Source organism: Alosa alosa, chromosome 17, assembly GCF_017589495.1.
Source record: "Alosa alosa isolate M-15738 ecotype Scorff River chromosome 17, AALO_Geno_1.1, whole genome shotgun sequence".
In the NCBI taxonomy this organism is placed as follows: domain Eukaryota; kingdom Metazoa; phylum Chordata; class Actinopteri; order Clupeiformes; family Clupeidae; genus Alosa; species Alosa alosa.
In genome coordinates, this window is record NC_063205.1 from 27,923,601 (window position 1) to 27,945,841 (window position 22,241).

Consider the following 22,241-nt stretch of genomic DNA (forward strand, 5'->3'; position numbering starts at 1 on the left):
TTCAGGAGGTGCCTCTGGAGGTATCTCAGCAAAAGCACTCCCAATGAAGGGCTGCTGAGGTAGAGTTGACAACTTTGGTGGAAGAGCATAGTAGAGGTTTAAGCCTCTCCCAGAATGACTTAACTGCCACTGCTTCTCCCATTCATTTTGGTTGAGAAAAGGATGGTAAGTAAGCTTTTCCTGACTCTTAACCCCATACGCCCCATTTTTAAAGTCTAGGTGCATGTCAGTCTTCTGCATGAAGTCAAGACCAAGAATGACTGTAAATGCAAGATCAGAATCAGACATTACATACAAAGTGTGTGTCCAGTAATCTCCATTGACATTAAGAATACATTGAAACTTTCCTAGTGCTCTCTTAGAAACACCATTGGCCAAAGCAAACTCCTGATTGCCACCAGAGGTTAACTGTTCTTTTGGTCTCTGTATTCTTTTCCACAGCTCATGGCGTATCAGAGAAAAAGTGCTTCCTGTATCAAGCAAAGCAGGGCCTTCATCCCCTCTAATGGAAAGATGAATAGCCAAAAGAGAGAGAGGTGTTTGAAAGTGCTCAGAATAAGCGTCTCCTTTCAGAACTTTCAGTTCTACTTTCCTTGGTTTTGTGAGAGTTTTGGTGTCTTTAACACTATTTATCCGGCTCCAGTAGTTTTTCATAGAGGCCAAATCACCTTCGATCATACTCCCCACTCTTACTAGATCTGAGACTGTTTTGACAGTGCCACGCATTCCGGCAGCCACTTTGGGGTTAGCATTATTCAATATCCTCTGCACAACCATAGATTCTTCCATATCCGGTTTACATTTCACACACAAAGCTCTGTAGTCATATGCAAAATCCCTTATTGTCTCAGAAGGAGTCTGCACACGATTACGTAATCGCTCTTCTATCTCAAATTGGAAATCAGTGGACAAGAAGGCCTTCAAAAATGCAGATTTAAAATCTACCCAGGTGTCTATGGATGTCTTCTCTGTAATCCACCAACTCTTAGCAGGTCCTTTTAATACAGAAGACAATGTGGCCATGATTTCTGCATTAGAGGTGGGTCTCACTGCAAGAAACTCTTCACAAAGTTCAACATACGTCATGGGGTCTTTTGTATCTCCATCTCCACCAAAACAAGGAAAGGTTTTTTTAATGGGGGGTTCAAATGTTCTGCCTCCCGAGCTCATACTGGGCGAGTCATACTGGAAGCGTACAGTAGGCCGCTCTCTCTGTTCTTCAGTCAGAGGTGATAATTTAGGTGTACTAGTGAGGCGTATCCGATTTAATTGATCTTCCCACAATTTATCTCGTCTGTTGAAATGTCGTGGGCGGGGAGGATGTGTATGTGTTGTGTGGGGACTGATGATGATATGGAGACCAATGTTATATGAACTGTTGCAGTTTTGGACATTAGTGTTATAGGGACTGTTGCAGTTATGGACATTATTGTTATATGGACTGTTGCAGTTATGGACATTTTGGACTCTTAGACGAGCCATGACAGGGTTGTTTGTGTGGTAGGGTGCTTGTGTACTGATTCTTTTCCCTGCCCCGAAGCCTGCGTGGTGCTCTAGACGATTTCCCACACCCGTCAGCCTTGATGGGCAATCATCTGGCTACCGTGCTGGTTGGCTGGTGTGGTGATTGTAGCTTGGATAAGAGGCAGAGAGCGGCGGGACTGTGAGGGGGAGTAGGGGAGAAAGCGAAGTCCTGCTGCCTGCTGTTTGCTGCCTGCTGACCGCTGCCTGTACCGACCGCTGCCTGTGCCGACCGCTGCTTGCTGACTGTGGCTGCCGACGAGGACGTTGAGCCGCGGTGGGCTATCTACGCTAGACGATCGCCACAGTAAAGGGAAGAGCTATTTGTATTATTTGGTTATTTCACATGTCCATGTAGCTCACGATGGTGTTGGAATTCCAGGCGGGTGCTGCCGGACGACGAGATGGAGCCTGATCCGGAGGAGAGCCGCAGTTGAGTGACAACGCTAACTTGGAGTGCATCAAAGGGACGGTGATATTCCAACTCTGTATCGTTGGCGAAAGTGAGCGTCGCTGACACTGCTGGCTAGAGTGGTCTAATGGCCTGTGTTTTGTCAACAGTTTCAGCCGGGACTCAGTGCTGCTTCTGCTTCCGTGGTTGACTACTCCACTGGCGCTTGTGCTGGCGTGAACATCGTGCGCCGTGGCGCCACCTTCAATAACTAGGCTCACTGCCGATCCGATAGCGGACTACATTTCCCAGAGGTCCCGGTGAGACTGATACCAATCCCCTTGGAACTGATTTATTGTTTTTATTTTTCTTTTGGCCTGGAGGATCCCGCCAACGGACAATTTTCTTCTTATTCATTTTTTGTGTTTGTGAATGTTGTGTCTTATGTGCTGGTGGGCTTCAGTAACTGGGCAGTGGGTGGAGTTGTAGTGGGCAACGGTTAAGGGCATTTTTTTGTGTGTGGGCGTGACGTCACAAATCATTACTGTGTGCTGTGTCCATGGATTGTGAAATTATATAATAGGTGGTGATTCGTGCTTATGACTTTTGAAGTGCCTTATGGTTCCGAGATGGGATTGACTACACGCGTGGTTTTGAGTGGCCAACCCTGAGCATGTCCGCCCCTATAAGTTTTACCCTCCTGTCTAGAGTGGCGACCCATGTGTTATTACATGATAAATAAATCTATATTTTTAAAAAAAAACGTAATCTCGTGTTGTGGTGTGTGTAACTGGGATCTGTTGGTACTTAAGGCTACTGGCCCTTGGCTGGTGACATCTTTCTTGGCGTAGTCGGCAGGATCCCAGTACACACCTACAATATGGATGAAGCCCCGGCTAGGGAGGGGGCCGGTACGGTTAATGCGGTTTTAATGCCTTGGTTTATGGGTGGCCCGTGGATACCTAAATTTAGTGGGAAGGGGGGGGGTGCTACATATGGGGAGTGGCAGGCCCAAATTGAGGCTTTCCTGCGTGCTCAAGGATTAAGCGGGCAACAAAAACTGGACTTCATCCTTAGTGCCCTTGAAGGTGAGGCCAAACAGGAAGTACTGCTTGCAGAGCCAGATAAACGTGACACGGATACGAACCTCTTTGCCCTACTGAAGACCCTTTATGGGAAAGCTGAGCCAGTTGCCCAACTGCGAGCAAAGTTTTTCCAGTGCCGCCAAGGGGCAGATGAAGGGGTGGGGGCCTTTGTGCTGCGTCTCCGCGAACTGCATCATCGATGGCGTGCTGTGGACCCTGCGCCCGTGGGGGGGGACGATGAAATGCTCCGGGCCCAGTTTTCGATGGGATTAAAGCCAGGTCTTGTGCAGCAGGAGTTACAACGTCAGCTCCGCCGTCTGCCCGGCCTGATCTTTGCGGAGACCTGTACTGAGGCGAAGGCATTAGAAAAGGAGTTACAGCAAGAGGAGGCGCATGTATGCAGGACCCAAATGACCCAGCTGGCATCAACAGCCACAGCAACAGATCCGACCTGGCAACAATGGAAAGACTCTTTAAAGTCCGAGTTGCAACAGGAGCTCAAGGAGCAAGTCTCAGCACTGAGCAAAAATCTACTGGAGGAGTTCAAGAAGCTCCACCTACAAGACTCCCAGGGTGAAGTTATCCAGCGGACCCGTGATGCCCCAGCCACTGTCTCGTCCTCCAGACCTCGGCATACCCGCCCTGCTGGTGAGCCTCGGTCCTTCCAGTGGGATGCTCAAGGCCGACCCATATGTCGAGACTGCGGAGAGTCTGGACACGTTCAGCGCTTTTGCCCCCGTCGTCGTCAGAATTTTTAGAACCCTCGGTTGCCTTGGGGCGAGCTACCGGGGAGGGGGCACAAGAGTCCCAGGCTAAAGAGCCCTTTATGGTGGGTGATTGTCCACAGGTGGAGGTTGGTGTGCAGGGTAGGAAGATTCCATGTATTTTAGATACGGGGTCTCAGGTTAGTCTTTTTAGTCACTCCTTTTTTCGTAAGCATTTTGGGGATAGTGTTTTGCGGGGGGCGGAGGAAGTCCCATGGCTCACTTTGAGGGCCGCTAATGGACTCGCCATTCCCTACATTGGGTATATCGTACTGGACTTTGAGGTCGGGGGGGTTAGTCTGCCAGATAAAGGGGTGGTTATTGTCCAGGATTCCTGCCTTGGAGCTGAATGTGGAATCCTTGGAATGAATGTTATTTCTGACTGTTGGGCACAGGTTTTCCAGGGAAGCCACCCGGGGGAGGCAGCCTTCAGGTCAACCACCACCTGGAAGGCTGGAGAGGCTTGGGGGAAGGCCTTTGCAGTTTGCAGGAAGACCTTGGTGCAGGGGCCCATTGCGCAGATAGAGGGAGTTGCCAAGTTGGAGCGTCAGAATCCAGTCATCCTGCCCCCAGAGACGGAGATGGTGGTCTGGACTCGTGTACCCCAGGGAGCCGGCCAGGCTGACTGCTGGGTGATGATTGAAGACCTGGATGATTGGAGCCGTGAGTGGCGAGTGGCAAGGACCCTGACCTGGATGCGCGAAGGTAGGGTTGCTCTCCGCCTGTGTAACCCTAACCCATTTCCCGTTCAGGTTCCTCAGGGCCCCCCCCTTGCTGCAGTCACCCAGGTGGGGACCAAAGATGTGAGGAGCCAAACCGAGCTGGTCTTTACCCATCCAGAGCCAGCTGTGGTAGAGGTGTCTGTTCAGTCCGTTAGCAGCGAGTGCATGGAGGACCACCCGGCGTTGGGCCTGAAAGGGGACGGTCTGACCGAGGAGGAACAAGGCCAACTCACATCACTGCTGCAGAAGTGGTCTTCAGTGTTTGCTGCACACGAGGACGATTTTGGCCGAACCAGCGTTGTCCAACACCGGATACCTACTGGCGACGCTCCCCCTATCCGGGAGAGACACCGGCCTGTTCCACCCACGTTGTACGCGGAACTGCGGGGGTTGCTACGAGGGATGCTGGAGAACGGGGTGGTGAGTGAGAGCTCCAGTCCTTGGGCTGCCCCTGTGGTCTTGGTCAGGAAGAAAGATGGGTCCTGGCGCTTCTGTGTCGATTACCGGAAGCTGAATCAGGTAACCCACAAAGACGCTTTTCCCCTGCCGCGGATCGAAGAGTCCCTGACTACACTGAAAAAGGCGGCTTTTTATTCAACCCTGGACTTGGCGTGTGGCTATTGGCAGGTCGAAGTGGATCCTCGGGACCAAGAAAAGACGGCCTTTGTAACACCGCTAGGACTGTACCAATTTGAGAGGATGCCTTTTGGCCTATGCAACGCCCCCGCCACGTTCCAGCGGTTGATGCAGCGGTGCCTTGGCGACCAGGTAAACGACTTTTTGCTAATTTACCTGGACGATGTCATAGTCTTTTCCCCATCCTTTACTGCTCATCTGACCCATCTTGAACAGGTTTTCCAGCGCCTCCAGACTTATGGCCTGAAGCTCCAGCCACAGAAGTGCCGGCTCTTCCAGAGAGAAGTGCGCTACCTGGGGCATGTGGTCAGCCAACATGGGGTGGCCACCGACCCCGAGAAGACGGCAGCTGTGAGGGACTGGCCTGTACCAAATACTGTGAAGCAGGTTCGCTCTTTCCTTGGTTTCGCAGGCTACTACCGCCGCTTTATTCCTGGGTTTTCCAAGATTGCCACCCCCTTACATCGGCTGTTGGAGGGAACTGCTGGGGCCAAGAACTCCCCGATTCAGTGGTCAGAGGCCTGTCAGGCTGCATTCGATCAGTTAAAACAAGCCCTACTGGAGGCCCCAGTCCTGGCGTATGCAGACTTCAGCCTCCCCTTCAGGGTGTATGTGGACGCCAGCCTGGAGGGACTGGGTGCTGTATTGTCGCAGGTCCAAGAGGGGCATGAAAGGGTGATCGCCTACGCAAGCCGCAGTCTCCATCCAGCAGAACGTAATGATAGGAATTACAGCTCGTTCAAGCTGGAGTTGCTGGGGCTCAAGTGGGCGATCACTGAAAAGTTCAAGGACTATCTCTGGGGGGTCGAGGTGGACATTTTCACCGACAACAACCCTCTGGTCCACCTGGACACAGCAAATTTGGGGGCCACTGAACAACGATGGGCCGCCCAATTGGCAAATTTTAAGTACAAGATCAAATACCGGCCAGGTAGCCGGAATGGGAATGCGGATGCCCTGTCGCGGCTCCCCAGTGGGTTGGGGGTCGGTGTTGTCCAAACTCTCCTACCCCCAGGGCCAGGCCAACATGATGCCGGGCCTGAGTCAGGGGCCACTCGGGTGGAAGAGGCCCCACTGAGTTATTGGCTGCAGGTCCAGCAAGCTGACCCGGATCTTCAACAGCTGGGAGCCTGGAAGCAGCGGAATGCCCAACCCACCGATGCAATGCAGAGCCCTAAGCTACGGAGATGGATGGCGGAGTGGGCACGACTGGAAGTCCGGGAAGGGGTCCTGCTCCGGAGAATTGAGGAGGCGGACACCGGGATTGAGGGATGGCAGATCCTGGTCCCAGAAGCAGAGGCTCATGCTGTGTGGAAGGATTACCACCAGGCGGCTGGGCACGCAAGTCATGACCGGACTCTCAGTCTGCTGCGGAGGAGATTTTTTTGGCCTTGGATGGCCCGAGACTGTGGTGAGTGGGCCAGAGGGTGTGCCCAGTGTGCCATATGCAAGACTGGCCCTGAGGTGAGGGCTCCCCTCCAGTCCATTCAGTGTGCATACCCTTTGAGGTAGTGGGCTTAGATTACCTGGCACTGGGGTGTTCAGCAGATCCCTACCCTTACATCCTGGTCATTACTGACTTATTTTCCCGGTATGCTGTGGCGGTGCCCACCCGAGACCAATCTGCGGTAACCACAGCCAGAGCTCTGTGGGGAGCCTTCATCCAGACCTTCGGCTGTCCCGAGCGGTTCCTGACCGATCAAGGAGGCGCCTTTGAGTCAGAATTGATGCGCCAGCTGTGTACATTGTACGGGTGCATCAAGAGTCGCACCACCCCCTACCACCCCCAAGGAAATGGTGCGGTGGAACGGTTCAATCAGACCTTGCTGGGCCTATTGAGTTCTCTGCCAGTGGAGGAACAGGGCCAGTGGCCAGCAAGGTTGCCAGCCCTAGTGCAGGCCTATAACAACACTGTGCATAGTACTACTGGTCTAACCCCCCATTTTGTTGTGTTTGGCAGGCATGCTCGACTTCCCATAGACTTGTGTCTTGGCGTCCAGCCCCCACAACAACGTGCCCCCCTGGAAGACTGGGTCCGAAGACACCATCGGACCCTTATCGAGGCCTACCGGCATGTTCAGACTCATGCGCAACAGAGGCAGACATGGGACCAAAACCGATACAATCGAAGGGCAACAGCCACCACCTTACTAGTGGGAGAGCGGGTCTTGGTCCGCAACTTCCGCCGGCGGGCTCGGGGAAAGCTAGAGCCGAGGTGGGTCCCCTCTCCATTTGTGGTGGTGGCACAGGTGCGGCCGAGTCAACCTGTCTACAGTGTCCGGCCAGAAGGCAGAGAGGGTCCTATCCGTACCTTACACCGGAACAACCTGCGGCCTTGCCCTCCAGGTCTACAGGAGGCCTTTCCTCCAATGGTCAGGGGGCCTCGGACAGACACCAATGGCCCTGGTCCTGGGTTACCACTTTGGTGGCCACTGCAGCAGGTTCGCCCCCCTATGCCTCAGGAGGATTTGGAGCCTGCTACCCCCTTGTTAGCAGGACAGGTGGACCCTGAGCTAGAGCAGGTAGGAGGGGTGGGGCAAGGGGTGGTGAATGACGGGGGTGTTGGCATAGTACCCATGGTTAGACGATCCCAAAGACCTAATTTGGGGGTACCTCCAACTCGCTACCAGGTATGACGGGTCGGGACGACCGTCCATTTAGCCGGGGGGGATTATGTCGTGGGCGGGGAGGATGTGTATGTGTTGTGTGGGGACTGATGATGATATGGAGACCAATGTTATATGAACTGTTGCAGTTTTGGACATTAGTGTTATAGGGACTGTTGCAGTTATGGACATTATTGTTATATGGACTGTTGCAGTTATGGACATTTTGGACTCTTAGACGAGCCATGACAGGGTTGTTTGTGTGGTAGGGTGCTTGTGTACTGATTCTTTTCCCTGCCCCGAAGCCTGCGTGGTGCTCTAGACGATTTCCCACACCCGTCGGCCTTGATGGGCAATCATCTGGCTACCGTGCTGGTTGGCTGGTGTGGTGATTGTAGCTTGGATAAGAGGCAGAGAGCGGCGGGACTGTGAGGGGGAGTAGGGGAGAAAGCGAAGTCCTGCTGCCTGCTGTTTGCTGCCTGCTGACCGCTGCCTGTACCGACCGCTGCCTGTGCCGACCGCTGCTTGCTGACTGTGGCTGCCGACGGGGACGTTGAGCCGCGGTGGGCTATCTACGCTAGACGATCGCCACAGTAAAGGGAAGAGCTATTTGTATTATTTGGTTATTTCACATGTCCATGTAGCTCACGATGGTGTTGGAATTCCAGGTGGGTGCTGCCGGACGACGAGATGGAGCCTGATCCGGAGGAGAGCCGCAGTTGAGTGACAACGCTAACTTGGAGTGCATCAAAAGGGACGGTGATATTCCAACTCTGTATCGTTGCGAAAGTGGCGCCGCTGACACTGCTGGCTAGAGTGGTCTAATGGCCTGTGTTTTGTCAACAGTTTCAGCGGGACTCAGTGCTGCTTCTGCTTCCGTGGTTGACTACTCCACTGGCGTGCTGGCGTGAACATCGTGCGCCCGTGGCGTCACCTTCAATAACTAGGCTCACTGCCGATCCGATAGCGGACTACATTTCCCAGAGGTCCCGGTGAGACTGATACCAATCCCCTTGGAACTGATTTATTGTTTTTTTATTTTTCCTTTTGGCCTGGAGGATCCCGGCCAACGGACAATTTTCTTCTTATTCATTTTTGTGTTTGTGAATGTTGTGTCTTATGTGCTGGTGGGCTGCAGTAACTGGGCAGTGGGTGGAGTTGTAGTGGGCAACGGTTAAGGGCCTTTTTTTGTGTGTGGGCGTGACGTCACAAATCATTACTGTGTGCTGTGTCCATGGATTGTGAAATTATATAATAGGTGGTGATTCGTGCTTATGACTTTTTGAAGTGCCTTATGGTTCGAGATGGGATTGACTACACGCGGCGTGGTTTTGAGTGGCCAACCCTGAACATGTCCGCCCTATAAGTTTTACCCTCCTGTCTAGAGTGGCATGATAAATAAACCCATGTGTTATTACATGATAAATAAATCTATATTTTTACAAAAAAAAACGTAATCTCGTGGTTGTGGTGTGTGTAACTGGGATCTGTTGGTACTTAAGGCTACTGGCCCTTGGCTGGTGACACAACAGATCCGACCTGGCAGCAATGGAAAGACTCTTTAAAGTCCGAGTTGCAACAGGAACTCAAGGAACAAGTCTCAGCACTGAGCAAAATCTACTGGAGGAGTTCAAGAAGCTCCACCTACAAGACTCCCAGGGTGAAGTTATCCAGCGGACCCGTGATGCCCCAGCCACTGTCACCGTCCTCCAGACCTCGGCATACCGCCCTGCTGGTGAGCCTCGGTCCTTCCAGTGGGATGCTCAGGCCGACCCATATGCTCGAGACTCTTGGGAGAGTCTGGACCGCGCGTTCAGCGCTTTTGCCCCCGTCGTCGTCAGAATTTTGAGAACCCTCGGTTGCCTTGGAGGCTACGGGGGAGGGGGCACAAGAGTCCCAGGCTAAGGAAGCCCTTTATGGTGGGTGATTGTCCACAGGTGGAGGTTGGTGTGCAGGGTAGGAAGATTCCATGTATTTTAGATCTGGCGGGGTCTCAGGTTAGTCTTTTTTAGTCCTCCTTTTTTAAGTAGCATTTTTTGGGGATAGTGTTTTGCCCGGCGGAGGAAGTCCCATGGCTCACTTTGAGGGCGCTAATGGAGTTCGCCATTCCCTACATTGGGTATATCGTGCACTGGACTTTGAGGTCGGGGGTTAGTCTGCCAGATAAAGGGGTGGTTATTGTCCAGGATTCCTGCCTTGGGCTGAATGTGGAATCCTGGGGAATGAATGTTATTTCTGACTGTTGGGCACAGGTTTTCCGGGAAGCCACCCGGGGAGGCAGCCTTCAGGTCAACCACCACCTGGAAGGCTGGAGGAGGCTTGGGGAAGGCCTTTGCAGTTTGCAGGAAGACCTTGGTGCAGGGGCCCATTGCGCCAGATAGAGGGGAGTTGCCAAGTTGGGCGTCAGGAATCAGTCATCCTGCCCCAGAGGCGAGGAGATGGTGGTCTGGACTCGTGTACCCCAAGGAGCGGCCAGGCTGACTGCTGGTGATGATTGAAGACCTGGATGATTGGGCCGTGAGTGGCGGTGGCAAGGACCCTGACCTGGATCTTGAAGGTGGGGTTGCTCTCCGCCTGTGTAACCCTAACCCATTTCCCGTTCAGGTTCCTCAGGGCCCCCTTGCTGCAGTCACCCAGGTGGGGACCAAAAAGATGTGAGGAGCCAAACCCGAGCTGGTCTTTACCCATCCAGAGCCAGCTGTGGTAGAGGTGTCTGTTCAGTCCGTTAGCAGCGAGTGCATGGAGGACCACCCCGTTGGGCCTGAAAGGGGACGGTCTGACGAGGAGGAACAAGGCCAACTCATCACTGCTGCAGAAGTGGTCTTCAGTGTTTGCTGCACACGGGGCGATTTTTGGCGAACCAGCGTTGTCCAACACGGATACCACTGGCGACGCTCCCCTATCCGGAGAGACACCCGGCCTGTTCCACCCCGTTGTCTGCGGAACTGCGGGGGTTGCTACTGAGGGATGCTGGAGAGCAGGGGTGGTGAGTGAGAGCTCCAGTCCTTGGGCTGCCCTGTGGTCTTGGTCAGGAAGAAAAGATGGGTCCTGGCGCTTCTGGCGCCGATTACGGAAGCTGAATCAGGTAACCCACAAAGGCGCTTTTTTCCCCTGCCCATGGATCGAAGAGTCCCTGACTACACTGAAAAAGGCGGCTTTTATTCAACCCTGGACTTGGCGTGTGGCTATTGGCAGGTCGAAGTGGATCCACCGGGACCAAGAAAAGGCGGCCTTTGTAACACCGCTAGGACTGTACCAATTTGAGAGGGATGCCTTTTGGCCTATGCAACGCCCATACGTTCCAGCGGTTGATGCAGCGGTGCCTTGGCGACCAGGTAAAGCGACTTTTGCTAATTTACCTGGACGATGTCATAGTCTTTTCCCCATCCTTTACTGCTCATCTGACCCATCTTGAACAGGTTTTCCAGCGCCTCCAGACTTATGGCCTGAAGCTCCAGCCACAGAAGTGCCGGCTCTTCCAGAGAGAAGTGCGCTACCTGGGGCATGTGGTCAGCCAACATGGGGTGGCCACCGACCCAGAAGGCGGCAGCTGTGAGGGACTGGCCTGTACCAAATACTGTGAAGCAGGTTCGCTCTTTCCTTGGTTTACGCAGGCTACTACCTGCCGCTTTATTCCTGGGTTTTCCAAGATTGCCACCCCTTACATGCGGCTGTTGGAGGGAACTGCTGGGGCCAAGAACTCCCGATTCAGTGGTCAGAGGCCTGTCAGGCTGCATTCGATCAGTTAAAACAAGCCCTACTGGAGGCCCCAGTCCTGGCGTATGCAGACTTCAGCCTCCCCTTCAGGGTGTATGTGGACGCCAGCCTGGAGGGACTGGGTGCTGTATTGTCGCAGGTCCAAGAGGGGCATGAAAGGGTGATCGCCTACGCAAGCCGCAGTCTCCATCCAGCAGAGCGTAATGATAGGAATTACAGCTCGTTCAAGCTGGAGTTGCTGGGGCTCAAGTGGCGATCACTGAAAAGTTCAAGGACTATCTCTGGGGGTCGAGGTGGACATTTTCACCACCCAACAACCCTCTGGTCCACCTGGACACAGCAAATTTGGGGCCACTGAACAACGATGGGCCTTCCAATTGGCAAATTTTAAGTACAAGATCAAATACCGCCAGGTAGCGGAATGGGAATCTGGGATGCCCTGTCGCTGCTCCCAGTGGGTTGGGGGTCGGTGTTGTCCAAACTCTCCTACCCCCAGGGCCAGGCCAACATGATGCCGGGCCTGAGTCAGGGGCCACTCGGGTGGAAGAGGCCCCACTGAGTTATTGGCTGCAGGTCCAGCAAGCTGACCCGGATCTTCAACAGCTGGGAGCCTGGAAGCAGCGGAATGCCCAACCCACCGATGCAATGCAGAGCCCTAAGCTACGGAGATGGATGGCGGAGTGGGCACGACTGGAAGTCCGGGAAGGGGTCCTGCTCCGGAGAATTGAGGAGGCGGACACCGGGATTGAGGGATGGCAGATCCTGGTCCCAGAAGCAGAGGCTCATGCTGTGTGGAAGGATTACCACCAGGCGGCTGGGCACGCAAGTCATGACCGGACTCTCAGTCTGCTGCGGAGGAGATTTTTTTGGCCTTGGATGGCCCGAGACTGTGGTGAGTGGGCCAGAGGGTGTGCCCAGTGTGCCATATGCAAGACTGGCCCTGAGGTGAGGGCTCCCCTCCAGTCCATTCAGTGTGCATACCCTTTCGAGGTAGTGGGCTTAGATTACCTGGCACTGGGGCGTTCAGCAGATCCCTACCCTTACATCCTGGTCATTACTGACTTATTTTCCCGGTATGCTGTGGCGGTGCCCACCCGAGACCAATCTGCGGTAACCACAGCCAGAGCTCTGTGGGGAGCCTTCATCCAGACCTTCGGCTGTCCCGAGCGGTTCCTGACCGATCAAGGAGGCGCCTTTGAGTCAGAATTGATGCGCCAGCTGTGTACATTGTACGGGTGCATCAAGAGTCGCGACCCCACCCCTACCACCCCCAAGGAAATGGTGCGGTGGAACGGTTCAATCAGACCTTGCTGGGCCTATTGAGTTCTCTGCCAGTGGAGGAACAGGGCCAGTGGCCAGCAAGGTTGCCAGCCCTAGTGCAGGCCTATAACAACACTGTGCATAGTACTACTGGTCTAACCCCCCATTTTGTTGTGTTTGGCAGGCATGCTCGACTTCCCATAGACTTGTGTCTTGGCGTCCAGCCCCCACAACAACGTGCCCCCCTGGAAGACTGGGTCCCAAGACACCATCAGGACCCCTTATCGAGGCTCACCGCATGTTCAGACTCATGCGCAACAGAGGCAGACATGGGACCAAAACCCGATACAATCGAAGGGCAACAGCCACCACCTTACTAGTGGGAGAGCGGGTCTTGGTCCGCAACTTCCGCCGGCGGGCTCGGGGAAAGCTAGAGCCGAGGTGGGTCCCCTCTCCATTTGTGGTGGTGGCACAGGTGCGGCCGAGTCAACCTGTCTACAGTGTCCGGCCAGAAGGCAGAGAGGGTCCTATCCGTACCTTACACCGGAACAACCTGCGGCCTTGCCCTCCAGGTCTACAGGAGGCCTTTCCTCCAATGGTCAGGGGGCCTCGGACAGACACCAATGGCCCTGGTCCTGGGTTACCACTTTGGTGGCCACTGCAGCAGGTTCGCCCCCCTATGCCTCAGGAGGATTTGGAGCCTGCTACCCCCTTGTTAGCAGGACAGGTGGACCCTGAGCTAGAGCAGGTAGGAGGGGTGGGGCAAGGGGTGGTGAATGACGGGGGTGTTGGCATAGTACCCATGGTTAGACGATCCCAAAGACCTAATTTGGGGGTACCTCCAACTCGCTACCAGGTATGACGGGTCGGGACGACCGTCCATTTAGCCGGGGGGGATTATGTCGTGGGCGGGGAGGATGTGTATGTGTTGTGTGGGGATTGATGATGATATGGAGACCAATGTTATATGAACTGTTGCAGTTTTGGACATTAATGTTATAGGGACTGTTGCAGTTATGGACATTATTGTTATATGGACTGTTGCAGTTATGGACATTTTGGACTCTTAGACGAGCCATGACAGGGTTGTTTGTGTGGTAGGGTGCTTGTGTACTGATTCTTTTTCCCTGCCCGAAGCCTGCGTGGTGCTCTAGACGATTTCCCACACCCGTCAGCCTTGATGGGCAATCATCTGGCTACCGTGCTGGTTGGCTGGTGTGGTGATTGTAGCTTGGATAAGAGGCAGAGCGGCGGGACTGTGAGGGGAGTAGGGAGAAAGCGAAGTCCCTGCTGCCTGCTGTTTGCTGCCTGCTGACCGCTGCCTGTACCGACCGCTGCCTGTGCCGACCGCTGCTTGCTGACTGTGGCTGCCGGCGAGGGCGTTGAGCAGCGGTGGGCTATCTACGCTAGACGATCGCCACAGTAAAGGGAAGAGCTATTTGTATTATTTGGTTATTTCACATGTCCATGTAGCTCACGATGGTGTTGGAATTCCAGGCGGGTGCTGCGGACGCACGCAGATGGAGCCTGATCCGGGAGGAGAGCCGCAGTTGAGTGACAACGCTAACTTGGAGTGCATCAAAAGGGACGGTGATATTCCAACTCTGTATCAAGCAGCGAGTGAGGCGCCGCTGACACTGCTGGCTAGAGTGGTCTAATGGCCTGTGTTTTGTCAACAGTTTCAGCGGGACTCAGTGCTGCTTCTGCTTCCGTGGTTGACCACTCCACTGGCGTGCTGACGTGAACATCGTGCCGCCCGTGACGCCACCTTCAATAACTAGGCTCACTGCCGATCCGGAGAAGCGGACTACATTTCCCAGAGGTCCCGGTGAGACTGATACCAATCCCCTTTGGAACTGATTTATTGTTTTTATTTTTCCTTTTGGCCTGGAGGATCCCGCCAACGGACAATTTTCTTCTTATTCATTTTTGTGTTTGTGAATGTTGTGTCTTATGTGCTGGTGGGCTGCAGTAACTGGGCAGTGGGTGGAGTTGTAGTGGGCAACGGTTAAGGGCCTTTTTTTGTGTGTGGGCGTGACGTCACAAATCATTACTGTGTGCTGTGTCCATGGATTGTGAAATTATATAATAGGTGGTGATTCGTGCTTATGACTTTTGAAGTGCCTTATGGTTCCGAGATGGGATTGACTACACGTGTGGTTTTGAGTGGCCAACCCTGAACATGTCCGCCCCTATAAGTTTTACCCTCCTGTCTAGAGTGGCGACCCATGTGTTATTACATGATAAATAAATCTATATTTTTACAAAAAAAAACGTAATCTCGTGTTGTGGTGTGTGTAACTGGGATCTGTTGGTACTTAAGGCTACTGGCCCTTGGCTGGTGACAGAAACAGCGGAAAACAGCATCCTCTAATTTTCCCACCTGCTCACAAACAAATTGTTCAGTAGCCTCGAACTGTTCAGTGATTTTTTTTCTTAACAGTTCCTCCCTGTGGAGGGTGCTGGTACTTGAAGCTACTGCTTCTTTTTCCAGACAATTTATTCTTTCTTTCATTTCTTCCATTCTCTTTTTAAGTTCATTCATCTCCTGACTATGCATAGAAGTCTGAGAGACTGTTACATCTTGACTGGTTTCACTATTAGTTTCCTCCATATTAGCCTCTTCCCCCTTTTCCTCCATGTAACTTCCATCCCCACGAACATATAAGCGACTTAATGAATCAGCCAGTTGATCTACCTTTTCTCTAACAGTTACAAAAGGGGCCCTTCCAATGGGATTTGTTTGGCTACCTTCTGCTGGTAAGGATAATTCTTGAACCTTTTCTCCCTCATTACCTATAGCATTTTTATGGCTGCCTTCGGCTGTAACGAAACTTTCATCAACCTCCTCTCCCTCGCCTAATTGTGACATTGTGAACAGTGCAGCAGGAGTGGTTCAGAAGTGAAGAGTGCCAAAGAGTGAAGATAGGATTTATTTATAAGTCGTTACTAAAAAGAAAACATTAATAGACGTGCCATTCCCCGTACGGGCCACCATTCTGTAACAATTCAATGTATTACAACAATTTATAAAGTTCCCGACACCGTTTGTACTATTAATTGAGTTACTTTATTCGCCAGATAGCGTGAAAAAGAGAAAAGAAGAAATAAACAAAAAAAGGGCCTTCATATAGAGCAGGCCGTATATTAATCTCAGTCCGTTTATCCCTGTGAAGTCCGTGTGTTAACTTAGTTCATCCAACTCAGTCCCCGATCTTACATGATACAAACTGTAATCCAAAATCCCAGGAAAGATAATCCACAAACGAAAAAATAAGTCCTTAAATTTTACGAATGTCCAACCACATCTTAATCCGTATGGCAGCAACGACACCCGGCAATAAACGAAAATCAAAAAGGACACGTCTCACCCGTGCTCCGTTTCCCGGTGGTATTCCAAAGATTTAGTCCATTAGTCCAGTCCGAAAAAACAAACAAACATCCACCGACGAGCGATTCTGATCGGCATGCAGCCATTTAATTCCTCCTTTGTTCTCCCTCCGACACCATCTTCCTAGTTTAAATTTCTCCGCCCTATGACGGAACTCGGTCAGCTGATTTGCCTGATGTGCAGTCAGTGAGGAAACATTAGTGAAAGGTGAATCCTATAGTTCAAGTGCAACTTCTTTCCTTACTCTCATATGCATACACAAAAGAACATAACCTGGCCAGGAATAACCTATATTTTTTTCTTTATTTAGATATATTCATTCATTCGCTAATTAATTCATTTATGAGCCCTTGTATATGTGGCAGTGGCTACAACGTCCCCGCCTGGTCCTTACCGGTCCTACAGTCATTAGGTTGCAGAATTATATTTGAATTATATTTATTAGCAGCTTTTGTAGTTCCTTTTTGGTCTTCTTTTTGTTTTTGCCGTAAAGTTATATTTTTTTAAAAATTAGCATTTTTGCATACTGAACTCTAATCTTAACAGATAATATGTACATTTCTTAAAACAAATAAAAGTATAGAGGGATACGTTCCCATCTGGTCCTTACTGGTCCTACAAGTCATTAGGTTGCAGAATTATATTTGAGAAATGAATAGAGGAGAAACAGTGAAGATCACCAAAAGTCTGGCTTCTGGTTTTGGTTTTATTGACTGTTGGTGATGGTCCTTGTCCTTGTCAGCCGTCTGCTGCTGGGTCCTACCACACAAAACCTCCTCCCAGGGATGGAGCCATTGTGAATTTGTAGGGCACTCCAGAAACAGGCCTCCCATTCCTCCTCCTCTTTCCTGTCTCCAGCGTCTGGCCTCCATGCTCTCTGTTTCTCTTCCTTTTCATTTCTTCTTCTGAAATGAAACAAATTGGAGGAGCATTTTACTAAAATTAACTGCTAAACCATTTTTATGTTTTATCTTACCTCACTTTTTACATAGCCCACTTATTGCTCAAGTTGGGTTTTGGAGATGCAAGGCTACTTCTTACACCCAATGTGAGCAGATATATTCTACTTACCCAGAGTCGAGTCCACTTTAAACAGGAGACTGTCGAGCATGGCATCTTCTCGTTCATATCTCTCTGATACTTCCAACTGTTTATCCAAGAAAAGGACATCTTCAGGAATATCCATAGGCATAGTGATTAGTGATTTCTCCTCGTAAACTTGGTTGTCCAGGTCAGTTTTGCTGTGCTCAACCTCCTTCAGCTCATTTATTAGGAACCTTTGTAGTTCAATTTTTCTCTTCATTTTGTTTTTCTTTGTAGTTTCATCCATGTCCTCATCACTGTAAATTCTCAAAGCCTCCAGTTCATTCAGAGCAGATAGGACATGTTCGGGGATATCCATGGGCATAGTGAACCCGTCTTCGTAGGCCCTGTTGTCCAGTCCATTTTTGTCGTGCTCAATCTTCTTCAGCTCCTTTATGAGGAGCTTTTGTAATTCCTTTTTGATCTTCTTTTTGTTTTTCTTTTTAGTCTCATCCACGTGCCCATCAATGTTCACTCCCAAAGCTTCCAGTTCTCTTTTTAGCTCCACTAGTCCGTATTTTTTGACGCATTTCTTAATTTTTTTGCCTTTATCCTGCCGTGCTGCCAGGCAGCAGGTTAAGAACCAGCAGAACCGCATTTAAATAAGATTGCCAGAAATCACAGTTTGAACATCAAATTATCCACAAATCTGAAACCAGCCAACTACACACTCAACTCAAGCAAAAGTGAACACAAATTCCAGTTTACCCTTTGCTATGTTCTATGGCTTCATGTTGTTGCTTAGCCACCTTTGTGATGGTCCCATACGGAATGGTTTGATGCAAGACTATTATTACCAGTTAAATGCATCATTCAATGGAATCTTTGGAATCATTGTCTCTCTTGACTCTTTTCATTATGTAGTTATCCTCATATCCATTTACTGGACCGGTTTATTTTTATTTACTTATTTATTTATTTATCTTTATTTAGCATCTTTCATACAAAGTGCTTTATTATATATAAGAAAATAAAAGGATAATTCAAATTTGAATAGAAAATATAGGCATTGCCATTTGAACCTTTGAACCTGAAATGGAATGGTTAGTTAGAAGTCATTAGGTTGCTGAATTATGTTTGTTTGTGGATCGATGAAAGGTGGTAAATAATAACATACAAATAGTGACTATACAAATAGTTTAGTCATTTGTACGTGATTGGGATGATGGGAATTCCTTCATATTTAGTATCAAAATACTTCACTGTAAAAAATGAAAAGTCAGGGCTGTCCAATTTGTTTAGTTACATAAAACATTCTCGTTTTGAACGAAACACAACCTTATTGTATTCAAATAGTAATTTCAATTGAGTAACTCATGTCAGTAACAGGGGGGTCAGCATATTTGACTATGGAATGCCTTGTCAGGTAGAAAGTCTGTTGCTGTCAGACTCTTAATTTTGAATATAACCATCTGCCCATTTGAATGTCACTCAGCAACTGTAGGATGACCTCAGAAAACTGTGCAGTGGTCTCTTTATTTTTTTCCAGAGCGGTATATGTTGCGCCGACATTTGGCTGCACACATGTATGGTTATGGTTGGTTATGGGATTTGGCAGACGCCTTTGTCCAAAGCGAAAAAAGTAAGTAAAAAAGTAAGCGAAAATGTAGACCAAGATGAGCTACAAAATATATATATAGGTTTGCAGGTCTGTATATTGTTGTGCTCTGTAGCTCAAATGTTATTCTATTACTGTAAGTCGCTTTGGATACATTTATCCAAAATGAATAAATGTAATGTAAATGTCATATATTCAGCACACACACACACACACATATACACACACACACTCATGTGGACACAGACTCCCATATGATAAGCATATGCCTCCTCTGTTTCCCTAGAAAAAAAAAAAAAATTCCGTGCTGTCAACTAAAGCAGACATCCGTATACCGGACATGGCTATTCAATTTGCTTCATAGGCTGTAGATATTTTCGATTGTAGATGCACTCTTTAAAGTTAATAGCAACGTCCTCACAATCCTTAATATTTCGGATTTAAAACTCACTACAGCGCATTATATTAGTTATTTTAAATGGACATTTTAAACGCTATTATTTCCTCTCGTTTTCCACCTCGTGAACTCTACTAGGCTAGCCTACAATAAAGGCACATTATCTTTTGGCTATTGCGCAAAAGCCTCTATAGTTCCATTCTTACAACAGCCTGTCAAAAAATACTGTGACAGGCGTATCTTTTCGGTAGTCATTTCCAACTTTCCACACTGATGATGCTCAAAATGCAACACAACTGTGCTCAAAGCAGGATGAGAAAAAGCTGAGGTTGTGTGTTTGTACAAAACTTTTTACAGCTTTGAAAATATTTAATTTTTTTAAAATTTAATATTTAGTTTCATGTGTAATTGAGATTGCAGAATTATGGGAAACTGAGGAGTCAGTGCATCACCAATACCTGTAATAGTAGTGGTAGTAGGAAAGCATCTTAAGCCTAAGAGCGTCGTAAAGTCCCTCTTACGAACGTCTTAAGATTTGCCGACTGTTTCCCGAAACCCTCGAAGCTTAAGAACGTCTTGAAAACACTCGTAGATCTACGAGTGCTCCAGAGTTCTCGTTACCGGCTAAGAGCGTCTTAACAGTACTTCTCATTGAGGTCACCAACAGGACATACAGAGGAATTACAACTTAAAATACATAATCCAACTTACATTCCCTTTCTTTATTGTGTTTAGCCTACCTGATGAATCAGATTTTAGCGTGCAAAATAGTATAGCCTACATTTAATGGTCATAATAATGTGATGAAAAGCGGACCAAAATGCAATCCAGTTATCGGGAAACTGGGCCCAGACCTAGTAGGCGCTATTACGTATGCCACTGTAGAATGGTTTGGGGCATAGAAAAGTTTGAGAACCTGTGGCCTAAAACAATATTGGTGGATGATTGTTTGCTCTGAAGTGAATGGGTCGCGATGGTCTGTCACCAGAAAAAACGTTTGGGAAACACTGCATTAGCGGACGTTCACTTTATTTCAATATGCCTACACAAATTATGTTGTGTTTGTACAAGAACAAGGGCCGCTGTAATGTAGCCTGTAGGCCTATCAGAGACAGTACTTAATCAGATTTAACTTCAGTTGCAATAATGTGTTTGGATGTTCTCGCACAACTTGTGGATTACCGCGACCTGAAAATGCAGTTGCATCGTTGAGGAATTGGTGAATAAACTCAGGGGAGCGAAGTTCTCATGTGTGAGTAAGAGGTTTCTTTTTGTGAAACTAGTGAAAGTGAAAATAGTGGAAACTATTTACAGAGACTTGCGAACCTGGTGAGAACCTGTTGTGGGTACGCTAGCCTATGTCTGACTTGTGTAGGCTACTCTGTAGTAGCCTAGGTCTGTGATTGTGACAGGCATGGTTTTGTGGGTAGACGTTGTTTATGGACTGTAGGCTAGGCGTCTGAGTTTTTATTTGTTTATGTAAGCTGACATAAAATAACAAGCTGTTCACTTTAAGTAAATAAATGCACGAATGTGCCGCTTGTAGCAACCATAGATTTTAGGGTTCATGCTATGCTAGTTACAGTATGTGCTTGTTATGTTATGCTATGCTAGTACTGTATCGCAGCTTCTACCATGATGATACATTGCAGAACAACTGAGTATGGGTGTAAAAATTAGTGTAGCCTCAGGTGATCAGTGTAGTCCCCTAGCACAACCCATCACGAGTGTGTTAGTTGGTTAACTGCTGTTTATTGGGCTCAGATACACTTCTCTCTCGATCATCTAGTTCTCCTCCATAGTCAGGCTCTGTGGGGGGCACTAATACTCCCACTGCTCTTACTGGCTCAAAAGCATAGGCAATTGGATGCCTGTCCTCATTGGTGGGTCTATCCCATTCGTCCATATCCATTTTGTTGAGGCAGTAAGCTAACTGTGAGGCTATGACAGCCGCTGTGTAAACAGCATAGAATGTTGTACCAACCATTCTTGTGATGTCATCATTTTCTGAAAACAAAGATGGTGGTGCACAGCTGAAATTAATGCAACTTGTTTGTGCTTTAATCTGAATAACGGGTCATATTTCTGACTTTATTTGTATTTATGGTATATTTAAATATTTAACTAGTGCTATAGACATCTGTTTGATTTGACTGCTTCATTTCCACTTTAAGAAAGTGAGGGTAGGTGTTTCTTGTAATAGTTGTATGCATTTTCGGACATTATATCTAAAGCTTGTTCTGCTTATCAGTATAACTCTATGGAATTCTAAGACTAAGCTCAATATCTCAGAACTACTCAGAACATAGAACCTTATAATTCTAAGGGGACTAAATGTCTCCTGAAGAGCAGTAACATAAACCCAATCTTGAACCTCTGGTAAATCAGTAAATCAACCCTGCAAGTCATCTGTGTCAGAACGACCGAACAAATACACAACACGTTTCTTTACAGGAGGGCTGAAAGACATGTCCAACAACACCAGTGGGCAGTTGGTATTAAACCAACCTCAGGGCTCCCTTGCCCCACCTGTGGCCCACCTCCCCTCCCTGATGCAACAGATGGACAGCTAATAAGAGTGTGTGTGTGAGTGTGAATGTGTGTGTTTTGTATAAACCTGACATTCTTTTCAAATATCGCTACTGTAAGTTGTTCTTACCTGCTACAGAAAAGGGTAGAACAGCTAGGATAGGGATTGCCATAGCCATGGTAACAAAAATCATCCTTAGCCACGTGTGTATCTGTTTTTGGGCTAGTCTACTTGGATGATTTTCTTCTGGTTGGGATCTCACAACTTTAGGGAAATGATGAAGTTAACAAAATTAATTGGTGACGATAATCTAAGTGTTTATCTCAGTGTTTGTATTCACAAAGCATCTCCACAAAAGTAGGTCCTAACTGCCTGATTAGGACAAAGTCTGCAAAAATGGACTAGGCGTTCTTTACATGCTCACCTTTTCTGGTGTCCCAAATTATTCTTATCAAACAATGTTTTGTCCTGTATTTCCAGGTTCCTTAAATCGACATGCCTATAGAGTTAGGCCTGGGTGAACCCAAATAAACCACGTTTGAATTTGCCTGCAAGTCCGACTGGAAAGAATGCCGTTGAC

At 49.0% G+C, this 22,241-nt stretch overlaps 1 protein-coding gene across 1 annotated transcript; it reads right to left on the reverse strand.

Moving 5' to 3' along the window:
* Window positions 1-16,793: 16,793 nt before the first annotated feature.
* Window positions 16,794-17,843, reverse strand: LOC125310904. Its single transcript, XM_048268690.1, has 2 exons — window positions 17,165-17,843; window positions 16,794-16,998 (listed from the first exon to the last, which is right to left on the reverse strand). Exons 1-2 carry the CDS (start codon window positions 17,772-17,774, stop codon window positions 16,853-16,855), a joined length of 756 nt encoding a protein of 251 aa, XP_048124647.1. The 5' UTR covers window positions 17,775-17,843; the 3' UTR covers window positions 16,794-16,852.
* Window positions 17,844-22,241: the final 4,398 nt, after the last annotated feature.

Coding starts and splice junctions, on each gene's coding strand:
- LOC125310904 (XM_048268690.1), bottom strand. CDS start 17,774: ATGCGGTTCTGCTGGTTCTTAACCTGCTGCCTGGCAGCACGGCAGGAT. Junction 16,999..17,164: donor TAAAGTGGACTCGACTCTGG/GTAAGTAGAATA, acceptor GTTTCATTTCAG/AAGAAGAAATGAAAAGGAAG.